The following is a 16378-nucleotide window of genomic DNA, read 5'->3' as shown; positions in this document are numbered from 1 at the left end:
GATAAATCTGTTGATTATAGATAGACCAGAAGTTGTACAAATCGAGATTTTATTATTCTTCTGTATCAGTCTTATATTGAACCTTCGTGTACTCTAATAAATAAAAATCTACAATATGTTAAATAAGGGGGGAGAGAGAGAGAGAGAGAGAGAGAGAGAGAGAGAGAGAGAACAAAAGATATATATATATATATATATATATATATATATATATATCTTATAAAAATTCTGATGCAAACATTCTTCGATTTTGAACTTTGAATATGTTATGTAAATTAAATTAAGAGCCTTGTTTATTTTTTAATTTATTCTCTTTCATTGTGAAATATAATTTTTTATATGAGCTGGAGAATATAAAAACGGCTAAACGTAGTCTTTAGATTATTATTATCAGTCCGCGCAGATTTGTTGTACTGACTTATTTGTTCGTTTAACGAGATGTATAATTGTATTTGAATCATTTCGATTGTGTTTCCATCGCATCAGAGACTCTATCAGGTAATCTTTATAATATTTGTATAAAATAATATTTGTATAAAATAAAACTATAGCATTCCATTGTAAAATCCCAAATATGAATATATTTAATGTAAATATATGAGCATAATTAATGTAAACGCGTTTTAACACAGAGATTCTTGCAAATACCATAAATTATTAATTCTGTTTGATTACTATAATTATATTAAGTTATTATAACATATATTATAATATTTTATATTATTATCTTATTAAATGTATATTAAGTTAATTTTGTAGTAATTTTTGATACAATAATTTAGATACAAAAAATTGATGCCAAATAATTAAAATAAATAAGAAAAAACATAAACACGCTATTTAATATCAATCGCGATAATTATATAATTTACATATTATATGCGACATTTACATTTATATTATAATACGATGATGATTTTGAAAAAAAAAGCAGAAAAAAATTTCAATATAATCCTTTGTTTATGATAGAATTTGCAAATACTTAATTAAATAGCTCCTGTTTATTATAAAGTAACACTGTATCCTTGAATGTAAGCGGACATTAAGATATGATCGTTTACAAATATTTCTTTACAGTTATAGAATAAAATTATAACAATGTTAAAAACAACTTAATAAATCTTTGATATAAGAAATGCAAGAATAACACACACACACACACACACACACACACACACACACACACACACACACACACACACACACACACACACACACACACACACTCTCTCTCTCTCTCTCTCTCTCTCTCTCTCTCTCTCTCTCTCTCTCCCTCTTATTCTAATTATAATAATATTAATTACTATAAAGATTTTGCAATATAATCTAATGAAATTTTATCGTATACACTAAATAGAGAAACTATTGCAAGCAATGTCCGATTAGCAATTTTTTTTTTAATTTACAAATTTAGCACATAAACAATGTTTTTTCCTATTACAATGAACAATATATCAGATTGTAAATATATCAGATTTTTTTATAAAACTTATTAATTATAAAGAAATATATGACAAATGCATTACATTGATCATTCTTTCACTCTTTCTCATTATTTTTCTTTAGGATTAACGATATCAAGGATCAAGCTAATTGTCAATTATATTGAAAATTAAACATCATTTATTTTATGATGCGTGCGATCCAAGAATAATAAAATAATAAACCAAAGAGGGTTAAACTTAATTAGACGGTCATATCAGGAGAGTTAAGAAACAATGTTCATTATTATATTAGTATTATCTATATTTATTTTATTGGTATATAATTATTACGTGCATCATGGAAAAAGCGGGCGACTCTATAATCTTATACCGGGACCATCAGGTTTTCCAATTGTTGGCAGTTTGATCCACTGCTATGTTTCACAAGGTAATTACAAAATTTCTAATCTACTTACATTAATTGGCAAACGATCTGTCATTTACAAGCAAAAATTAAATTCGTAAATTCTCTATTCTATAGAACATTATACTTATCAAGATTATTACATGTAGATTACTTATATAAGCACTTCTGTTTGCAATAATTATCCATAATTAAAAATCTTTTTTCTTTATTATTATTTATTTATTTACAACATATTTGTATAAAGATGCACTAATATTAAAACTAAAATTAATCCCATAAAAATATTTGTGTATTGATATGTGTATTTATAATGTAATTCTCAGAGGAAATATGGAAATTCTGCTGTGAAATACTTGATCAGTATTATCCCGTTTTTAAACTCTGGGGTTTCTTCACATTTGTTATAAGTATCCGTCATCCAGATGATTTGGAGGTACTAGAAGAAATTAAATTGTTTGTAGACATTACGATTAACTAAATTTAGAAATTTTGCGATTCATACCAAGGTATCTGCTCATCAAAAACATTTTATAAAAAAAAATAAAGAAACAAATCGATCCGTCGAAATTAAGATCAAAATAATTAAGCTCAAAATACAGAGATATAATTAATAAATATATTTTTGTATGTAAAATTAAAAGATATAATAAATAGATAGTATATATGTATGTATATATCATGTATATATTGAGAGATATGTATATATTGCTTTCTGTTTGCGATGATTTCAGATAATTCTAAGCAGCAATAAGTACATCGAGAAAAATCATGTTTATAATTTGTTACATCCTTGGTTAAACACAGGTCTCCTCACTAGCACAGGTAATAATATGACATTAATATGTGAGTATATATTTTTTTACAGGGTTGGGAAGTAACGCGTTACTTGTAACGTCGTTACCGTTACAGTTACTTTTTTTGGTAACTGTAACGGTAACGACGTTACAAATTTCGTTTGTAACGAAAAAAGTAACTTCGTTACATTTTTCGGTAACGAGTAACGAATTTAACAGTTACTTTTATCGCTACTTTTTGCAAATTTACTGTGTAATTTTTATTCAACGAAATGTGTGGAATGCAGAATAACATGTACGCATCATTGGGCACATGTGAAAGAAAAAGAAGTAAACAAAAGCTGCGTTCATCAATACTGGCAACGATTTTCGGAACATAGAATAACAGTCTAACGTGATTGACTCTTACTTTTAGAATCAAATCAACAAGTGTTGATAAGACAACGAGCAGTTGTTTTACTGAACGCATTGTATGTAAAAATCAGGTTAGATTTTGTTTTGCTTTTCGGTAACTTCAAAGTCTTAAAACATTAATAATTGTGAAGTGTATAGATGTTTGTCGGAATTATAATGACGGAATTATATTTCTCACAAATATAATTCTTACAAATATAATTCTTACAAATCAATAACAAATAGTAAAAGGCAGTAAAGAGCCAACGCAGTTGTAGGGCGTGGATAAAATAATTTCCAAGGCAGCAAATCAATTTTAACAATCCTTTCGCTTTATTCCAATCGTTTCGGACTCAATTCGAGCCTTCTTCAGTGAATCTGATAAACACAAAGAAAAGATAAATAAATCAACTAAGGAAAAAATAAAAACACAATCTCAATAAATGCAAAAAAGAGGAAAAAGCATAGTCAGATGTATGCATGATCTATAAGAGCGACGCGACTTCGTCAAGGCTGGTCCATCTGAGAAAACACGATGCAAAAAGCCCTCTCAACGGTACAAAGCACGAAGAGCGATGCATTAACAAAATAAAACCAAAACTAGTCACAAATCTTAAAAAAGAGAAATTCATTAACACTAATTAAAGGCAACTCACTCACTCAGACAAGAGACAAACCAGCAAAAACGAAATGAAACAATCGACAAGCTCAAAATCGAATAGGCCGATAATTCAAACAGCAACGGTAATAATGTCATATTGTGGTCGGTAATAACAAGAGGACAAAGCCAAACCGAAAAACAACCCGCTAAATCTTGGGCATGTTTTCAACTATCGATAGGCACGAAGTACTTAATTTTTTACAGTATCGCTTTGGAGATTCAACGCATTTTTTTGGCGCTTAATATAAATCATTTCAGAAATGAGTCTTTTTCCTAAAAACGCTTCCTCATCCAAAATCTCGACATCATCAAAATCAAATGTGTGATTAAGCGCTCTATGTTCTGCAATGACGGACGTAAAATTCCTTCTATGTTCCTTGATTGTCGTTCTTGACAAGCGACCTGTTTGTCCTACGTAAGAGGCGTCGCAATCTGTGCAATTAATTTTATATACAATATTACTACGAGAATCATTCAGTAAACAGTCCTTGCCGACTTTAATAAATTTGCGCAAAGTATTTATTCCGGTGTAAGAAAGCCTGACATCGAGATCTCTGACGCAGTATCGAAAACGTTCTGATATGTTCTTCACATATGGAACGTTAAAATATGTAATCTTATTACCACCTCTCTCATCATCAATCACAATCTCAACATCATTTGAACCGTTGTCATGTTTGTTATTAAATCTATGAAATAGAATATTCAGTCGATCAACAATTATGTGAAAAATAAGAGAGAGCGGATATTCGTTGTTGAGAAAGATGTTAACAATAAATTCGAGATTGTCTTGATGAAATTTAGGATGAGAAAGCCAGAAAACTTTATCTATTAACCCAATGATCGTGCCCTTCTGGCAAAGAGGATGTCGCAACTCGAAGTGGAGGTACCTTCCCGAAAAAGTTGGTTTATGAAACCAATTGAATTCAATATGTCCATTGTTTAAAATAATAGTGATGTCAAGAAAATTCAAACGGTTGTCGACACCCTCCTCAACAATGAATTGCAGTATTGTATGGAACGAGTTAAAAATGTTCAGGACAACATTGAGCATTGAGGAGGGAGCCGCCAACACGATGTCGTCAACATATCTAAAATAAAACGGAAGGTCCATAGGTAGAGCTACGATAGCCCTTGACTCTAAATCTTGAAGCGTGATCTCAGCGATAATCGGGGAAAGAGGAGAGCTCATGGGCGTGCCAAATGTTTGTTAATAACAAACATCATTAAACATAAAAAAAGTGGAATTTAAAATAAAGCGAACTGCCATTACAAATTCATCGCGAGGTATCCGGCAATTGATTCCTATATGGTCCCATCTAACAACCAAACTATTAATGGCCATATCCAAAGATATATTGGTGAATAGTGAGACAACATCCAACGAAATCAATTTTACATCACCATCAATACGTTTGCCGTTCAGTCTCTCGACTACTTGCGCGCTGTTAATAATCTGACTATCAGGTCTCGGGATAGATTTATAAATGACGTCATGTAAAAATTTAGCGAGACCATAAAGCGGCGTGTTTTTCGATGAAACTATTATGCGTAACGGATTGTTCTTCTTATGAATTTTCGGCAGCCCATAAGCTCTCGGTAAAACGCCGTCTGTACAATTTAACGATCTGTACTTCGAAACAGAGATGTAATCACGAGCTCTCCACCTCGCAAGCATTTCATGAAGACTACTGATCAATTTATTAATCGGGTTCTTATTAACTAATTTATAAGTGTCTTTTTCAGGTGTCTTTATCTAACAAACTAGACATATTAGATAAATAGCTGTCCTTATCCAACGCGACTGTTATGTTGCCTTTATCAGCCCTCGTAAACAAAATGTCAGGATTATCTTTGATGAATTTTTTTGCAGCGTTAAAGGAGTTCAGAATAATTTTATCGGCTGGAGGCGTATATGAAGTAGAATTATGAAAGGAGTTTATAATGGGAAAGGATCTATTTCTCACAGTCATACGAACATCCACGGGCAGTTTGTCAATGCTATACTCCACGTTCTTTAATAATTCGACGATCGTTCTTTCCTTGTCGATAACCGGTAGACAAAATTTCTCTCCTAATTGTAGTAACAATTGAACGTCGTGCGGTATATTCAAAGAAGACAAATTCACAACCATTCGTCTTTTAGTTCTAAGACAGGAGCAACCCATGGCGAGAAAGAAGAAGGATCAAGGTCAATACATATGGACGGGGAAAAGGATCGGGGATATAAGGAAAAATTCATGTTGTTAAATTTTGGCAGAAGTTGAGCTGAATGGATTGTTACTACAATTAGGAGAGAAATTTTGTCTACCGGTTATAAACTCCTTTCATAATTCTACTTCATATACGCCTCCAGCCGATAAAATTATTCTGAACTCCTTTAACGCTGCAAAAAAATTCATCAAAGATAATCCTGACATTTTGTTTACGAGGGCTGATAAAGGCAACATAACAGTCGCGTTGGATAAGGACAGCTATTTATCTAATATGTCTAGTTTGTTAGATAAAGACACCTGATAAAGACACTTATAAATTAGTTAATAAGAACCCGATTAATAAATTGATCAGTAGTCTTCATGAAATGCTTGCGAGGTGGAGAGCTCGTGATTACATCTCTGTTTCGAAGTACAGATCGTTAAATTGTACAGACGGCGTTTTACCGAGAGCTTATGGGCTGCCGAAAATTCATAAGAAGAACAATCCGTTACGCATAATAGTCTCATCGAAAAACACGCCGCTTTATGGTCTCGCTAAATTTTTACATGACGTCATTTATAAATCTATCCCGAGACCTGATAGTCAGATTATTAACAGCGCGCAAGTAGTCGAGAGACTGAACGGCAAACGTATTGATGGTGATGTAAAATTGATTTCGTTGGATGTTGTCTCACTATTCACCAATATATCTTTGGATATGGCCATTAATAGTTTGGTTGTTAGATGGGACCATATAGGAATCAATTGCCGGATACCTCGCGATGAATTTGTAATGGCAGTTCGCTTTATTTTAAATTCCACTTTTTTTATGTTTAATGATGTTTGTTATTAACAAACATTTGGCACGCCCATGAGCTCTCCTCTTTCCCCGATTATCGCTGAGATCACGCTTCAAGATTTAGAGTCAAGGGCTATCGTAGCTCTACCTATGGACCTTCCGTTTTATTTTAGATATGTTGACGACATCGTGTTGGCGGCTCCCTCCTCAATGCTCAATGTTGTCCTGAACATTTTTAACTCGTTCCATACAAGACTGCAATTCATTGTTGAGGAGGGTGTCGACAACCGTTTGAATTTTCTTGACATCACTATTATTTTAAACAATGGACATATTGAATTCAATTGGTTTCATAAACCAACTTTTTCGGGAAGGTACCTCCACTTCGAGTTGCGACATCCCCTTTGCCAGAAGGGCACGATCATTGGGTTAATAGATAAAGTTTTCTGGCTTTCTCATCCTAAATTTCATCAAGACAATCTCGAATTTATTGTTAACATCTTTCTCAACAACGAATATCCGCTCTCTCTTATTTTTCACACAATTGTTGATCGACTGAATATTCTATTTCATAGATTTAATAACAAACATGACAACGGTTCAAATGATGTTGAGATTGTGATTGATGATGAGAGAGGTGGTAATAAGATTACATATTTTAACGTTCCATATGTGAAGAACATATCAGAACGTTTTCGATACTGCGTCAGAGATCTCGATGTCAGGCTTTCTTACACCGGAATAAATACTTTGCGCAAATTTATTAAAGTCGGCAAGGACTGTTTACTGAATGATTCTCGTAGTAATATTGTATATAAAATTAATTGCACAGATTGCGACGCCTCTTACGTAGGACAAACAGGTCGCTTGTCAAGAACGACAATCAAGGAACATAGAAGGAATTTTACGTCCGTCATTGCAGAACATAGAGCGCTTAATCACACATTTGATTTTGATGATGTCGAGATTTTGGATGAGGAAGCGTTTTTAGGAAAAAGACTCATTTCTGAAATGATTTATATTAAGCGCCAAAAAAATGCGTTGAATCTCCAAAGCGATACTGTAAAATTAAGTACTTCGTGCCTATCGATAGTTGAAAACATGCCCAAGATTTAGCGGGTTGTTTTTCGGTTTGACTGGCTTTGTCCTCTTGTTATTACCGACCACAATATGACATTATTACCGTTGCTGTTTGAATTATCGGCCTATTCGATTTTGAGCTTGTCGATTGTTTCGTTTCGTTTTTGCTGGTTTGTCTCTTGTCTGAGTGAGTGAGTTGCCTTTAATTAGTGTTAATGAATTTCTCTTTTTTAAGATTTGTGACTAGTTTTGGTTTTATTTTGTTAATGCATCGCTCTTCGCGCTTTGTACCGTTGAGAGGACTTTTTGCATCGTGTTTTTTCAGATGGACCAGCCTTGACGAAGTCGCGTCGCTCTTATAGATCATGCATACATCTGACTATGCTTTTTCCTCTTTTTTGCATTTATTGAGATTGTGTTTTTATTTTTTCCTTAGTTGATTTATTTATCTTTTCTTTGTGTTTATTAGATTCACTGAAGAAGGCTCGAATTGAGTCCGAAACGATTGGAATAAAGCGAAAGGATTGTTAAAATTGAATTTGCTGCCTTGGAAATTATTTTATCCACGCCCTACAACTGCGTTGGCTCTTTACTGCCTTTTACTATTTATTATTGATTTGTTAATTTAGAGGAGCCTTTAACTTTGTTTATTATATTTCTTAATGTTATGAGAAAAATCTCATCTTTGAGATTTTGTAACAACTTTTGTTTCTTATAATAGTGTGCAAGCACGTGCTCGCATAAGCTGCTTAGTTTGCCGGCATTATAGTCATTTTCCACATGGCATACGTATTGATATTCAATCTCAAAAAGATATTTGTATCTTAATCTGAAGATTATAGTAAAAAATAAAAAATAATGGAAGAAACAAGTACATCTCAATCTTCAAAGGAAATGGAATGTGAAATTCCATGGCCGGCATATTCTAAAGTTTTTCAATTTCGACCAAATCTTAGCAACGAAAAAAATTTTGCCTTTGCCTATAAATTTTGTGCAGGAGGAAAAATTAAAATAAACCTTGTAATATTTAATAAACCTATATTTAAAAAGTAACGAAAATTGTAACGACGCGTTATTTTTAAGTAACGGTAATGGTAACGAGTTACTTTTGAAAATTGGTAACGGGTAACGATAACAAGTTACTTCTTAGAAAAAAGAACGGTAACGGTAACGAGTTACTTTTAAAAAGTAACTTTCCCAACCCTGCTTTTTTATTACAATTTCTGATCGATCTGTTTCATCATAAAAAATTAAATAAAATGATACTTAGACTTGAATATTATCTTAAACGGTGAATTTATACAACTCCTTTGTTGTATAAGCTAGTAGATTTAAAAAAAATTTGGGTGTGATTATATTGAGAGATAATTTCGCCAAGATGCATGTATTCTCAAATAAATAGAAGTAATAGAGAGGTTTTATTTAAATCAAATTTTAGTTAAATCAAACACTATCACGTAATGGACTTATATGTATATATTAATATTAATGTTATATTAATATATTAATATTAATTATTTCTATCTGCTATTTCTATTCTATCCCGTTTCTGTTTCTGTTCTTTCTACTCTCTCTAATTTGTAAAGAATTAATTCCAAAATAATAACTAAATCCACGTTGATACTTGCAGTTTCTCTTACCGTAAAAATTCCATAAGAAGAAGTTTAAAAGATTATAAAACAATTTTGTGATATATAAGAAAAATTAGCGTACTATATTAATGTGTTATTTAAGGATTTATCAATAAACATTAAATTAAGAGAGATACTTTAATAAAGACATCTTATATAAAATATTATTTGTATTTTATTGCACAAATTTGTTTTTTTGTTTTAGGCGCTAAGTGGCACGCAAGAAGAAAGATACTAACACCTGCATTTCATTTTAATATGTTGAATCGATTTGTTGATATTTTGATCAAAGAGGGTGATTGCATGACAAAGTCTTTGAAAGATGTCGGAGGGACAGTTGTAAAAGATTTATTACCATTTGTCAGTGAACATACTTTAAACGCGATATGCGGTAAGATTTCTGTAAAATTCTCATTGTTATATGTATATGAGAATTTCATTTTAAATGATTATTTTTTAAGGTAAGGAGATAATTTTTATGTAGTATATCGATTTAATCGCGATAGATAATATTCGATTTTTTTTATACTCAAAGCTATCCTTTAAATTTTTGACTATTATTTTAATCGTTTATAATAAATGCATTTGTAGAAACTGCTATGGGCGTCTCCCTATCAAAACTCGGCACATTCCATCAAGAATATCGAAAAGCGATACACGATTTAATAGAATTGGTGGTTTATAGGTAATTTATAGGTATTAATTGGTTTATAGGTAATTTATAGGTATTAATTGATATACAATAAATCTATATAATAATGTGATGTATCTACGATTTTTTAAGTAATGATTATTATTATGATATATATTTTGAAAATAGATCAATTAATGAATAGTCATAAGAAAATAAACAATTAATATAAGACACCAAATCGCTTAAGCGGACAAGTTGCAATAAAAATATACTCTTCGTGCTCCACTATACGTTTTTGTTATAAGATAAATATTATTTGCAGTTTTTAATCTCTTAAAGTGTTATAAGAATTTGAAATATTAGAATTTTGAGAAATAAAGTAAAAATGAATTGTATAATAGAATCTAAGGAGAAATTGTCTTTGATCAAAAAAATCTATAGCTGAAACAAAAGTACAATGTTTTTAGAAGATTCTTTTTCATAACACATACATAATTTTCAATTTTTCATTTATTCTCTATATTTTATGACTATTTAAAGATTATTTTGATTTTATGATGCTTTTACAAATAACGTTTTAGGCTTTTACAAAATTATATTATTATTGGAATTATAATAAATGTTTCTTTGTCCAATAATTATATTATTATTGGAATTATAATAAATGTTTCTTTGTTGAATTACGAGCTAAAGCTTTATTAAATTAGTGAATTATTGAAGCTATTATAGCTTTATTGAATTACAATTATATAACTTTATTGAATTTAGATTCCTCAGGCCTTGGTTCTACAACGATATGTTATTCTCATTGTCGTCAAAAGGAAGAAAGCAAAAGAAACTCTTGAAAATATTGCACGGATTTACGGAAAAAGTATGTAATAAAACACCTTAAATTATATACTTCATACTTCATTTATATATAAAATAATATTGTTATTAATACAAAGATTCTTAAAAATTAAATATTGTATATAGATTATCGCAGAAAGAAAGCTTCATCACCAACTTACTAACAATCAGTATTTAAAAAATCTTGAAAGTAATGAAGAAACAGAAGATGTCGAAATATTTGGAAGTACGTAAGAGATCAAAATTTTTAATTTAAGTTTGACAGTGCAGTCAATATTTTAAATTATGCTTGTATCATTTATATTAAACACATATCCACTCGTAGTGGTTTGCTGCAAATCATTATTATTTGTAATAGAATTTAAATTTTAAACAAGAATTATATTATGAAATTAACGCAATATGCGAAAGTGAAATTGTTATTAATATGCTTGATTTCCAGTTAAAAAAAAGCGACTAGCCATGTTGGATCTTTTAATAGCGGCATCTCGAGAAAATTCTTTAACTGATTTGGACATCAGAGAAGAAGTCGATACTTTTATGTTTGAGGTATCTATTATTTTTTTAATTTTTTGTATACATCTCTCTCTCATAAGCATATATAACGATATGACAATATGATGATGATTACAGGCTCATGATACTACATCGATGGCTATAATATTTACTTTATTACTATTAGCTGAACATAAAGATATTCAGGTACTTATTTCTCATTATATTGCGATAATTATTTACATTTACGACTTTTTTTCTTAATAGTATGGACACCAAATTTTTGGTGCCATATATTTTATATATACATGGTGTTCTAAAAAGATATGTCAAAAATTTAAGGAGATATTCCTTACACCTAAAGGATGAAAAAATGTTATATGGACATAAATACGGAAATGTTTTTTTTGAGGTTATGTTGAAAATACTGTTAGCTGTATTACTTACACAAGGAAAAATTTAATTATTGTAGACAGCAATTATTTAATTAGGCTTATTTACATTTAGTTTTAATGTGACTTTGAGTATGTTACAATAAATGTTGAAAATGTTCATCGTTTTCCTAAAGCAACAAATACCTACAAGCAGTGATCGGATCTCAATCAGATAGACTTTTATTTGTGAGGACATTTAAAGACAATCGTACATACTACACCAGTGCGTGATATTCAAGATCTTCGTGACCGTATCACTGCAGGTTGCGAGATAATCCGCTGTACATCAGGCATTTTTGAATGTGTCCATGAATCGATGCGTTGATGTCACTACTTGTATTCAGAAAAATAGTGAACATTTTCAACATTTATTGTAACATACTCAAGGTCACATTAAAACCAAATGTAAATAAGCCTAATTAAACGATTGTCGTTTGCAATAATTAATCCTAAATTTTTCCTTGTGTAAGTAATACAGCTAATAGTATTTTCAACATAACTCTTGAAATAATCATTTCCGCATCTATGGTCCATATAACATTTTTTTATTCTTCAGGTGTGAGGAATATCTTCTTAAATTTTTGACATATCTTATTAGAACACCCTGTATATGTTACGAGCAAAGTCCGCAAGGTGTACAGTGTACAGAGTCGACATTGTGCGGGCGATGTCAGTATTGCATAACGTTTTTAGGCAAAGTCCGCTGAAATGGTTTATTAATGATATGATCCGGATTGATGTAGGCAAAGTCGACACTGCCTATTCAGCGATAGCAATGTCAATAACTCCTATTATATTGCCAACTTCGTCCAGTTCCAAGTAGGCAAAATCGACATTGCTAATTCTTCATGGGTGAAGCTGCGCGTCCGTATTGTGTAGTCCTGATTTCTCAATAAAACGTAAAATGAAAATTCAACATAAGGTATAAATATCTCTTCTACACATTCGCTTAGCGCATGAATACAGCAATTAATTAGTTTTAATTTGCGACTGATTAAAATAAAAAATTTTAATGTTTAGTTTTGACGAGCAATAATATCCTTAAATAACATATTTTATTTAACTGTACTTAATATTTACCTATTATATATTTATTTTATGTAACTGTACCTAAGTATAACGACTATTTTCATATGCTAGAGGAATATGTAGGAGAGTATGAATGTTATGTTGAATTTTTATTTTATGTTAATTTTATATTAATATATACGTTATATTTTTGTTTTAGTCTGCGACTGATTAAAAATTAAGGTCATTGTAATAATTAAAAATATTTGCGCTTTATTCTCATTTATATTCAAATAAATATTTTCAGATTTGTACCTAGTCAATCGATTAAATCATCACTTAACAATTGAGAAATCAGGACTACACAATACGGACTAGCGTAATTTCGCACATGAAGAATTAGCAATGTCGACTTTGCCCTCTTAAAATATTCGCAATACAATAGTGATTATTGACATTGCTATAGCCGAATAGGCAGCGTCGACTTTGCCTACATCAAACCGGGCTATGTCACTTAATAAACCATTTCAGCGGGCTTTGTCTAAGAACGTTACATAATACTGACATCGCCCGGCAATGTCGGCTTTGCACACCTTGTGGACTTCGCCCGTAAACACACACACACACACACACACACACAGACACACACACACACACACACACACACACACACACACACATGTATATATTAGTATATATATTTTTAAAGAATTAAAACAGTTGTAAAATAAATATATACAATTGATTTTAATTTCTTAAGAATTTATTTGCCTGCGCACGCATCGAAATTATAATAATTAGAAAAATATTTTAATTATTATCAATAACACAGGAGCGTGTGAGGGTTGAGGTTGATAATGTGATGCAAGAGGACGAAGGAAAACTTAATATGAGATCCTTGCAAAATTTATCATATTTAGAAAGATGTATAAAAGAAGCTCTACGTTTGTATCCCAGCGTGTTTATGGTATCACGACATGTTGTAGAGGATATAAAATTGAGTAATTAATTATTAGATTTTTGTATATATTATATATATTTTTCAACGTTTTACACCACAAAGTATATATCATCGTATGTAAAATAAGATTAATACACATTAGTATTTTACGAATATAATATTATATTATATCTTATTTTCCTCAAATAACTCTTATTTTCATACATTTTAGAATCTTTTAATTTTACAATATCCTTTTCAGAATCATGTGTCATACCGAAAGGGACGATCTTATTTCTTAATTTTCTCGGAGCTCACAAAGATCCTAAGTTTTGGCCAAATCCAGAAATATTTGATCCGGATAGATTCTTGCCTGAGAAGATACAGAATCGTCATCCTTATTCCTACTTACCTTTCAGCGCAGGGCCGAGGAATTGTATAGGTAAATTAACTATAATTTTATTTGTCCTCGCTTGTCGATCACTTTTAATAAATTTCGCATTGTAGGTCAACGGTTCGCTTTCCTAAAAATGAAAGCTCTGATTGCTCCTTTGGTGCACAATTTTTATTTGGAGCCTGTTGAATATTTAAAGAATATCCGGTTGAAAGCACATATGATAATTCGTCCTTCTCATCCAGTTCATATAAAATTCATTCCAATCAAATAGTCGTTTGATTGGAGTTTTATATGAACTGGATGAGATCTGAATTGTAGGTTATACTATATGTATACTTTCACGATTAAATGTAATGTTTATATATATATATATATATATAAACATTACATTTAGTCGTGAAAGTATACATATAGTACATCTAGTACTATATGTAGTATCTACATATAGTATATCTTACAATTCAGATTTCTAGATATCCAAATTTATTATGCATAAGCCTATTCTATCGTTATCTGCAATTGCAATGAACGCGTACATACATATAATGATTTATGAAGTGAATGAAATTAATATTTTTCTACGTTTCATTCAATACGAAGCAATGTAGAAAAAACACATTTTTGTTTGCGAATAAAATTTTGCTTGAAATTGTAAGTAAGTATAAGTTTAATTATATTAAGAAAATATCTAGTATTTCTATATATTTTAAAAAAATATTAGCACAATTAAGCTGTGAAAATTTGATTATGATTATATTTTCTGTAATCGCTGTTGTAACAACATATATGATTGAGTTTATAAAATATTAATATGTAATGTATGTGCAAATACATTTTATACATTATAAAACTTTTTTCTATAAACGATACTTAAGTATATAGAATTTTACAAAAAATTATTTTAATAAAAAATTGCTGTATTAAAAAAAATTGTGTAAAATAGTTGTCATAATTATCTACAAAAATTAATGATATATTTAAATAGAAAATTACATCGAGAATAAAAGAGTGCGATTTTATTTCATGTTTATCAACAGTGTGTGTGTGTGTGTGTGTGTGTGTGTGTGTGGTGTGTGTGTGCGTGTGCGTGTGCGTGTGCGTGTGCGTGTGCGTGTGCGTGCGTGCTAGCGTGTGTGTGTGTGTTAGATGTGATTGACTGCTGATAAATAATTAGATGAAGAAAAATTATATTTTTTTATTAAAATTATTTAATAAATAATTTTTATCTATTAAATTTTTTTATTAAAATTTTTATAAAAATTATATTTATATTTTCGTCGAAAGTTATTACATCTTTGTCGTAAAAGTCAGAATCCCGATTTCTTCAATGATGAACAGTTGATTCATGTAGCTCGTAATTTAAAAAATTTTAATTACTAAAAAACTCGACGCTGCTGAGTAATATACAAATAAATTTGGCATCCTTAGCTTACATAAAATCCACGTGATTGAATTTGGGCCACGGCACTTCGTACATATCCACTACATTGGGCAACGCGCGATAAAGCCTCTTCAGGTCCTTAAAAAAATTCTTTTGTAAATTATTACATGCGATTTCTTTTAAATTATTTCTATATTTAATATTTAATATAATAATTCTCTATATTTAAACTATTTATATTTATTAACTCTTTTCGATTTTACGTTAAAGCTAAATCTTGAAATAAAAAAATTTTAGTTAACTCAAGAAAGCTATTTATTCGTTGGGTACTAATTATTTACTTGTATTCAAAACGTCTGTTTGCTTAAGTATTTATTTACATATGTTTAAGTATTTATGCTTAAGTATTTATTTACATATGTTTAAAAAAATACATATGCTTAAAAAAATATAATTTTTAATTAAATATTTTAATTTTAATTTTACAAAATATTTATTAAAATGCATTTTTTATTCCCAAAAGTTTTAAATTTTTTAATTTAAAAAAATAATATATTTAATTTAATAAATTATAGAATATATTTTACGAAAATAGTATTTAAATATAAAAAATATATAAATGAAAATAATGTACTTAATATAACATGCATATTTAATTAAAATTAAATACTTTTGCTTAAATGAAGTGAACAATTCCTTGCATTTAAAGCAAAAGTTTCAAGAAAACAAATTTATTTGATTTAAAAAATTTTTCCCTCAGTGTATTTTTTAATTACTTACCACGATATTAACTAGCATGTCGCCATGACCATATAGTAACGCGATAGATACCGTG

The 16378-nt window shown here is 30.0% G+C and overlaps 1 protein-coding gene across 2 annotated transcripts; it reads left to right on the top strand.

Moving 5' to 3' along the window:
* Positions 1 to 394: 394 nt before the first annotated feature.
* LOC112638652 (cytochrome P450 4C1-like) lies at positions 395 to 14831 on the top strand. Of its 2 annotated transcripts, XM_025410731.1 has the most exons (14): positions 395 to 498; positions 1567 to 1872; positions 2175 to 2284; positions 2583 to 2673; positions 9611 to 9796; positions 9997 to 10090; positions 10808 to 10910; positions 11015 to 11114; positions 11331 to 11437; positions 11522 to 11590; positions 13658 to 13826; positions 14028 to 14207; positions 14273 to 14482; positions 14566 to 14831. In XM_025410731.1, exons 2-13 carry the CDS (start codon positions 1719 to 1721, stop codon positions 14431 to 14433), a joined length of 1524 nt encoding a protein of 507 aa, XP_025266516.1. In that variant the 5' UTR covers positions 395 to 498; positions 1567 to 1718; the 3' UTR covers positions 14434 to 14482; positions 14566 to 14831. The 2 variants fall into 2 exon arrangements, with proteins under 2 accessions (XP_025266516.1, XP_025266517.1); XM_025410732.1 differs by lacking the exon at positions 14566 to 14831 and having other exon boundaries at positions 13658 to 13792; positions 14273 to 14289.
* Positions 14832 to 16378: the final 1547 nt, after the last annotated feature.

This window comes from Camponotus floridanus, unplaced genomic scaffold, assembly GCF_003227725.1.
Source record: "Camponotus floridanus strain SB8 unplaced genomic scaffold, Cflo_v7.5 scaffold34, whole genome shotgun sequence".
Taxonomy (NCBI): Eukaryota; Metazoa; Arthropoda; class Insecta; order Hymenoptera; family Formicidae; genus Camponotus; species Camponotus floridanus.
The sequence above is the reverse complement of the archived record's forward strand: the minus strand, read 5'-3'. Positions and strand labels throughout refer to the sequence as shown.

Bases quoted from the DNA above. Each gene is read 5' to 3' on its own strand.
- LOC112638652 (XM_025410731.1), top strand. From the start codon at position 1,719: ATGTTCATTATTATATTAGTATTATCTATATTTATTTTATTGGTATAT. The intron at 2,285-2,582 runs GTACTAGAAGAA...CGATGATTTCAG, and splicing joins GTCATCCAGATGATTTGGAG to ATAATTCTAAGCAGCAATAA. The intron at 9,797-9,996 runs GTAAGATTTCTG...ATGCATTTGTAG, and splicing joins TACTTTAAACGCGATATGCG to AAACTGCTATGGGCGTCTCC.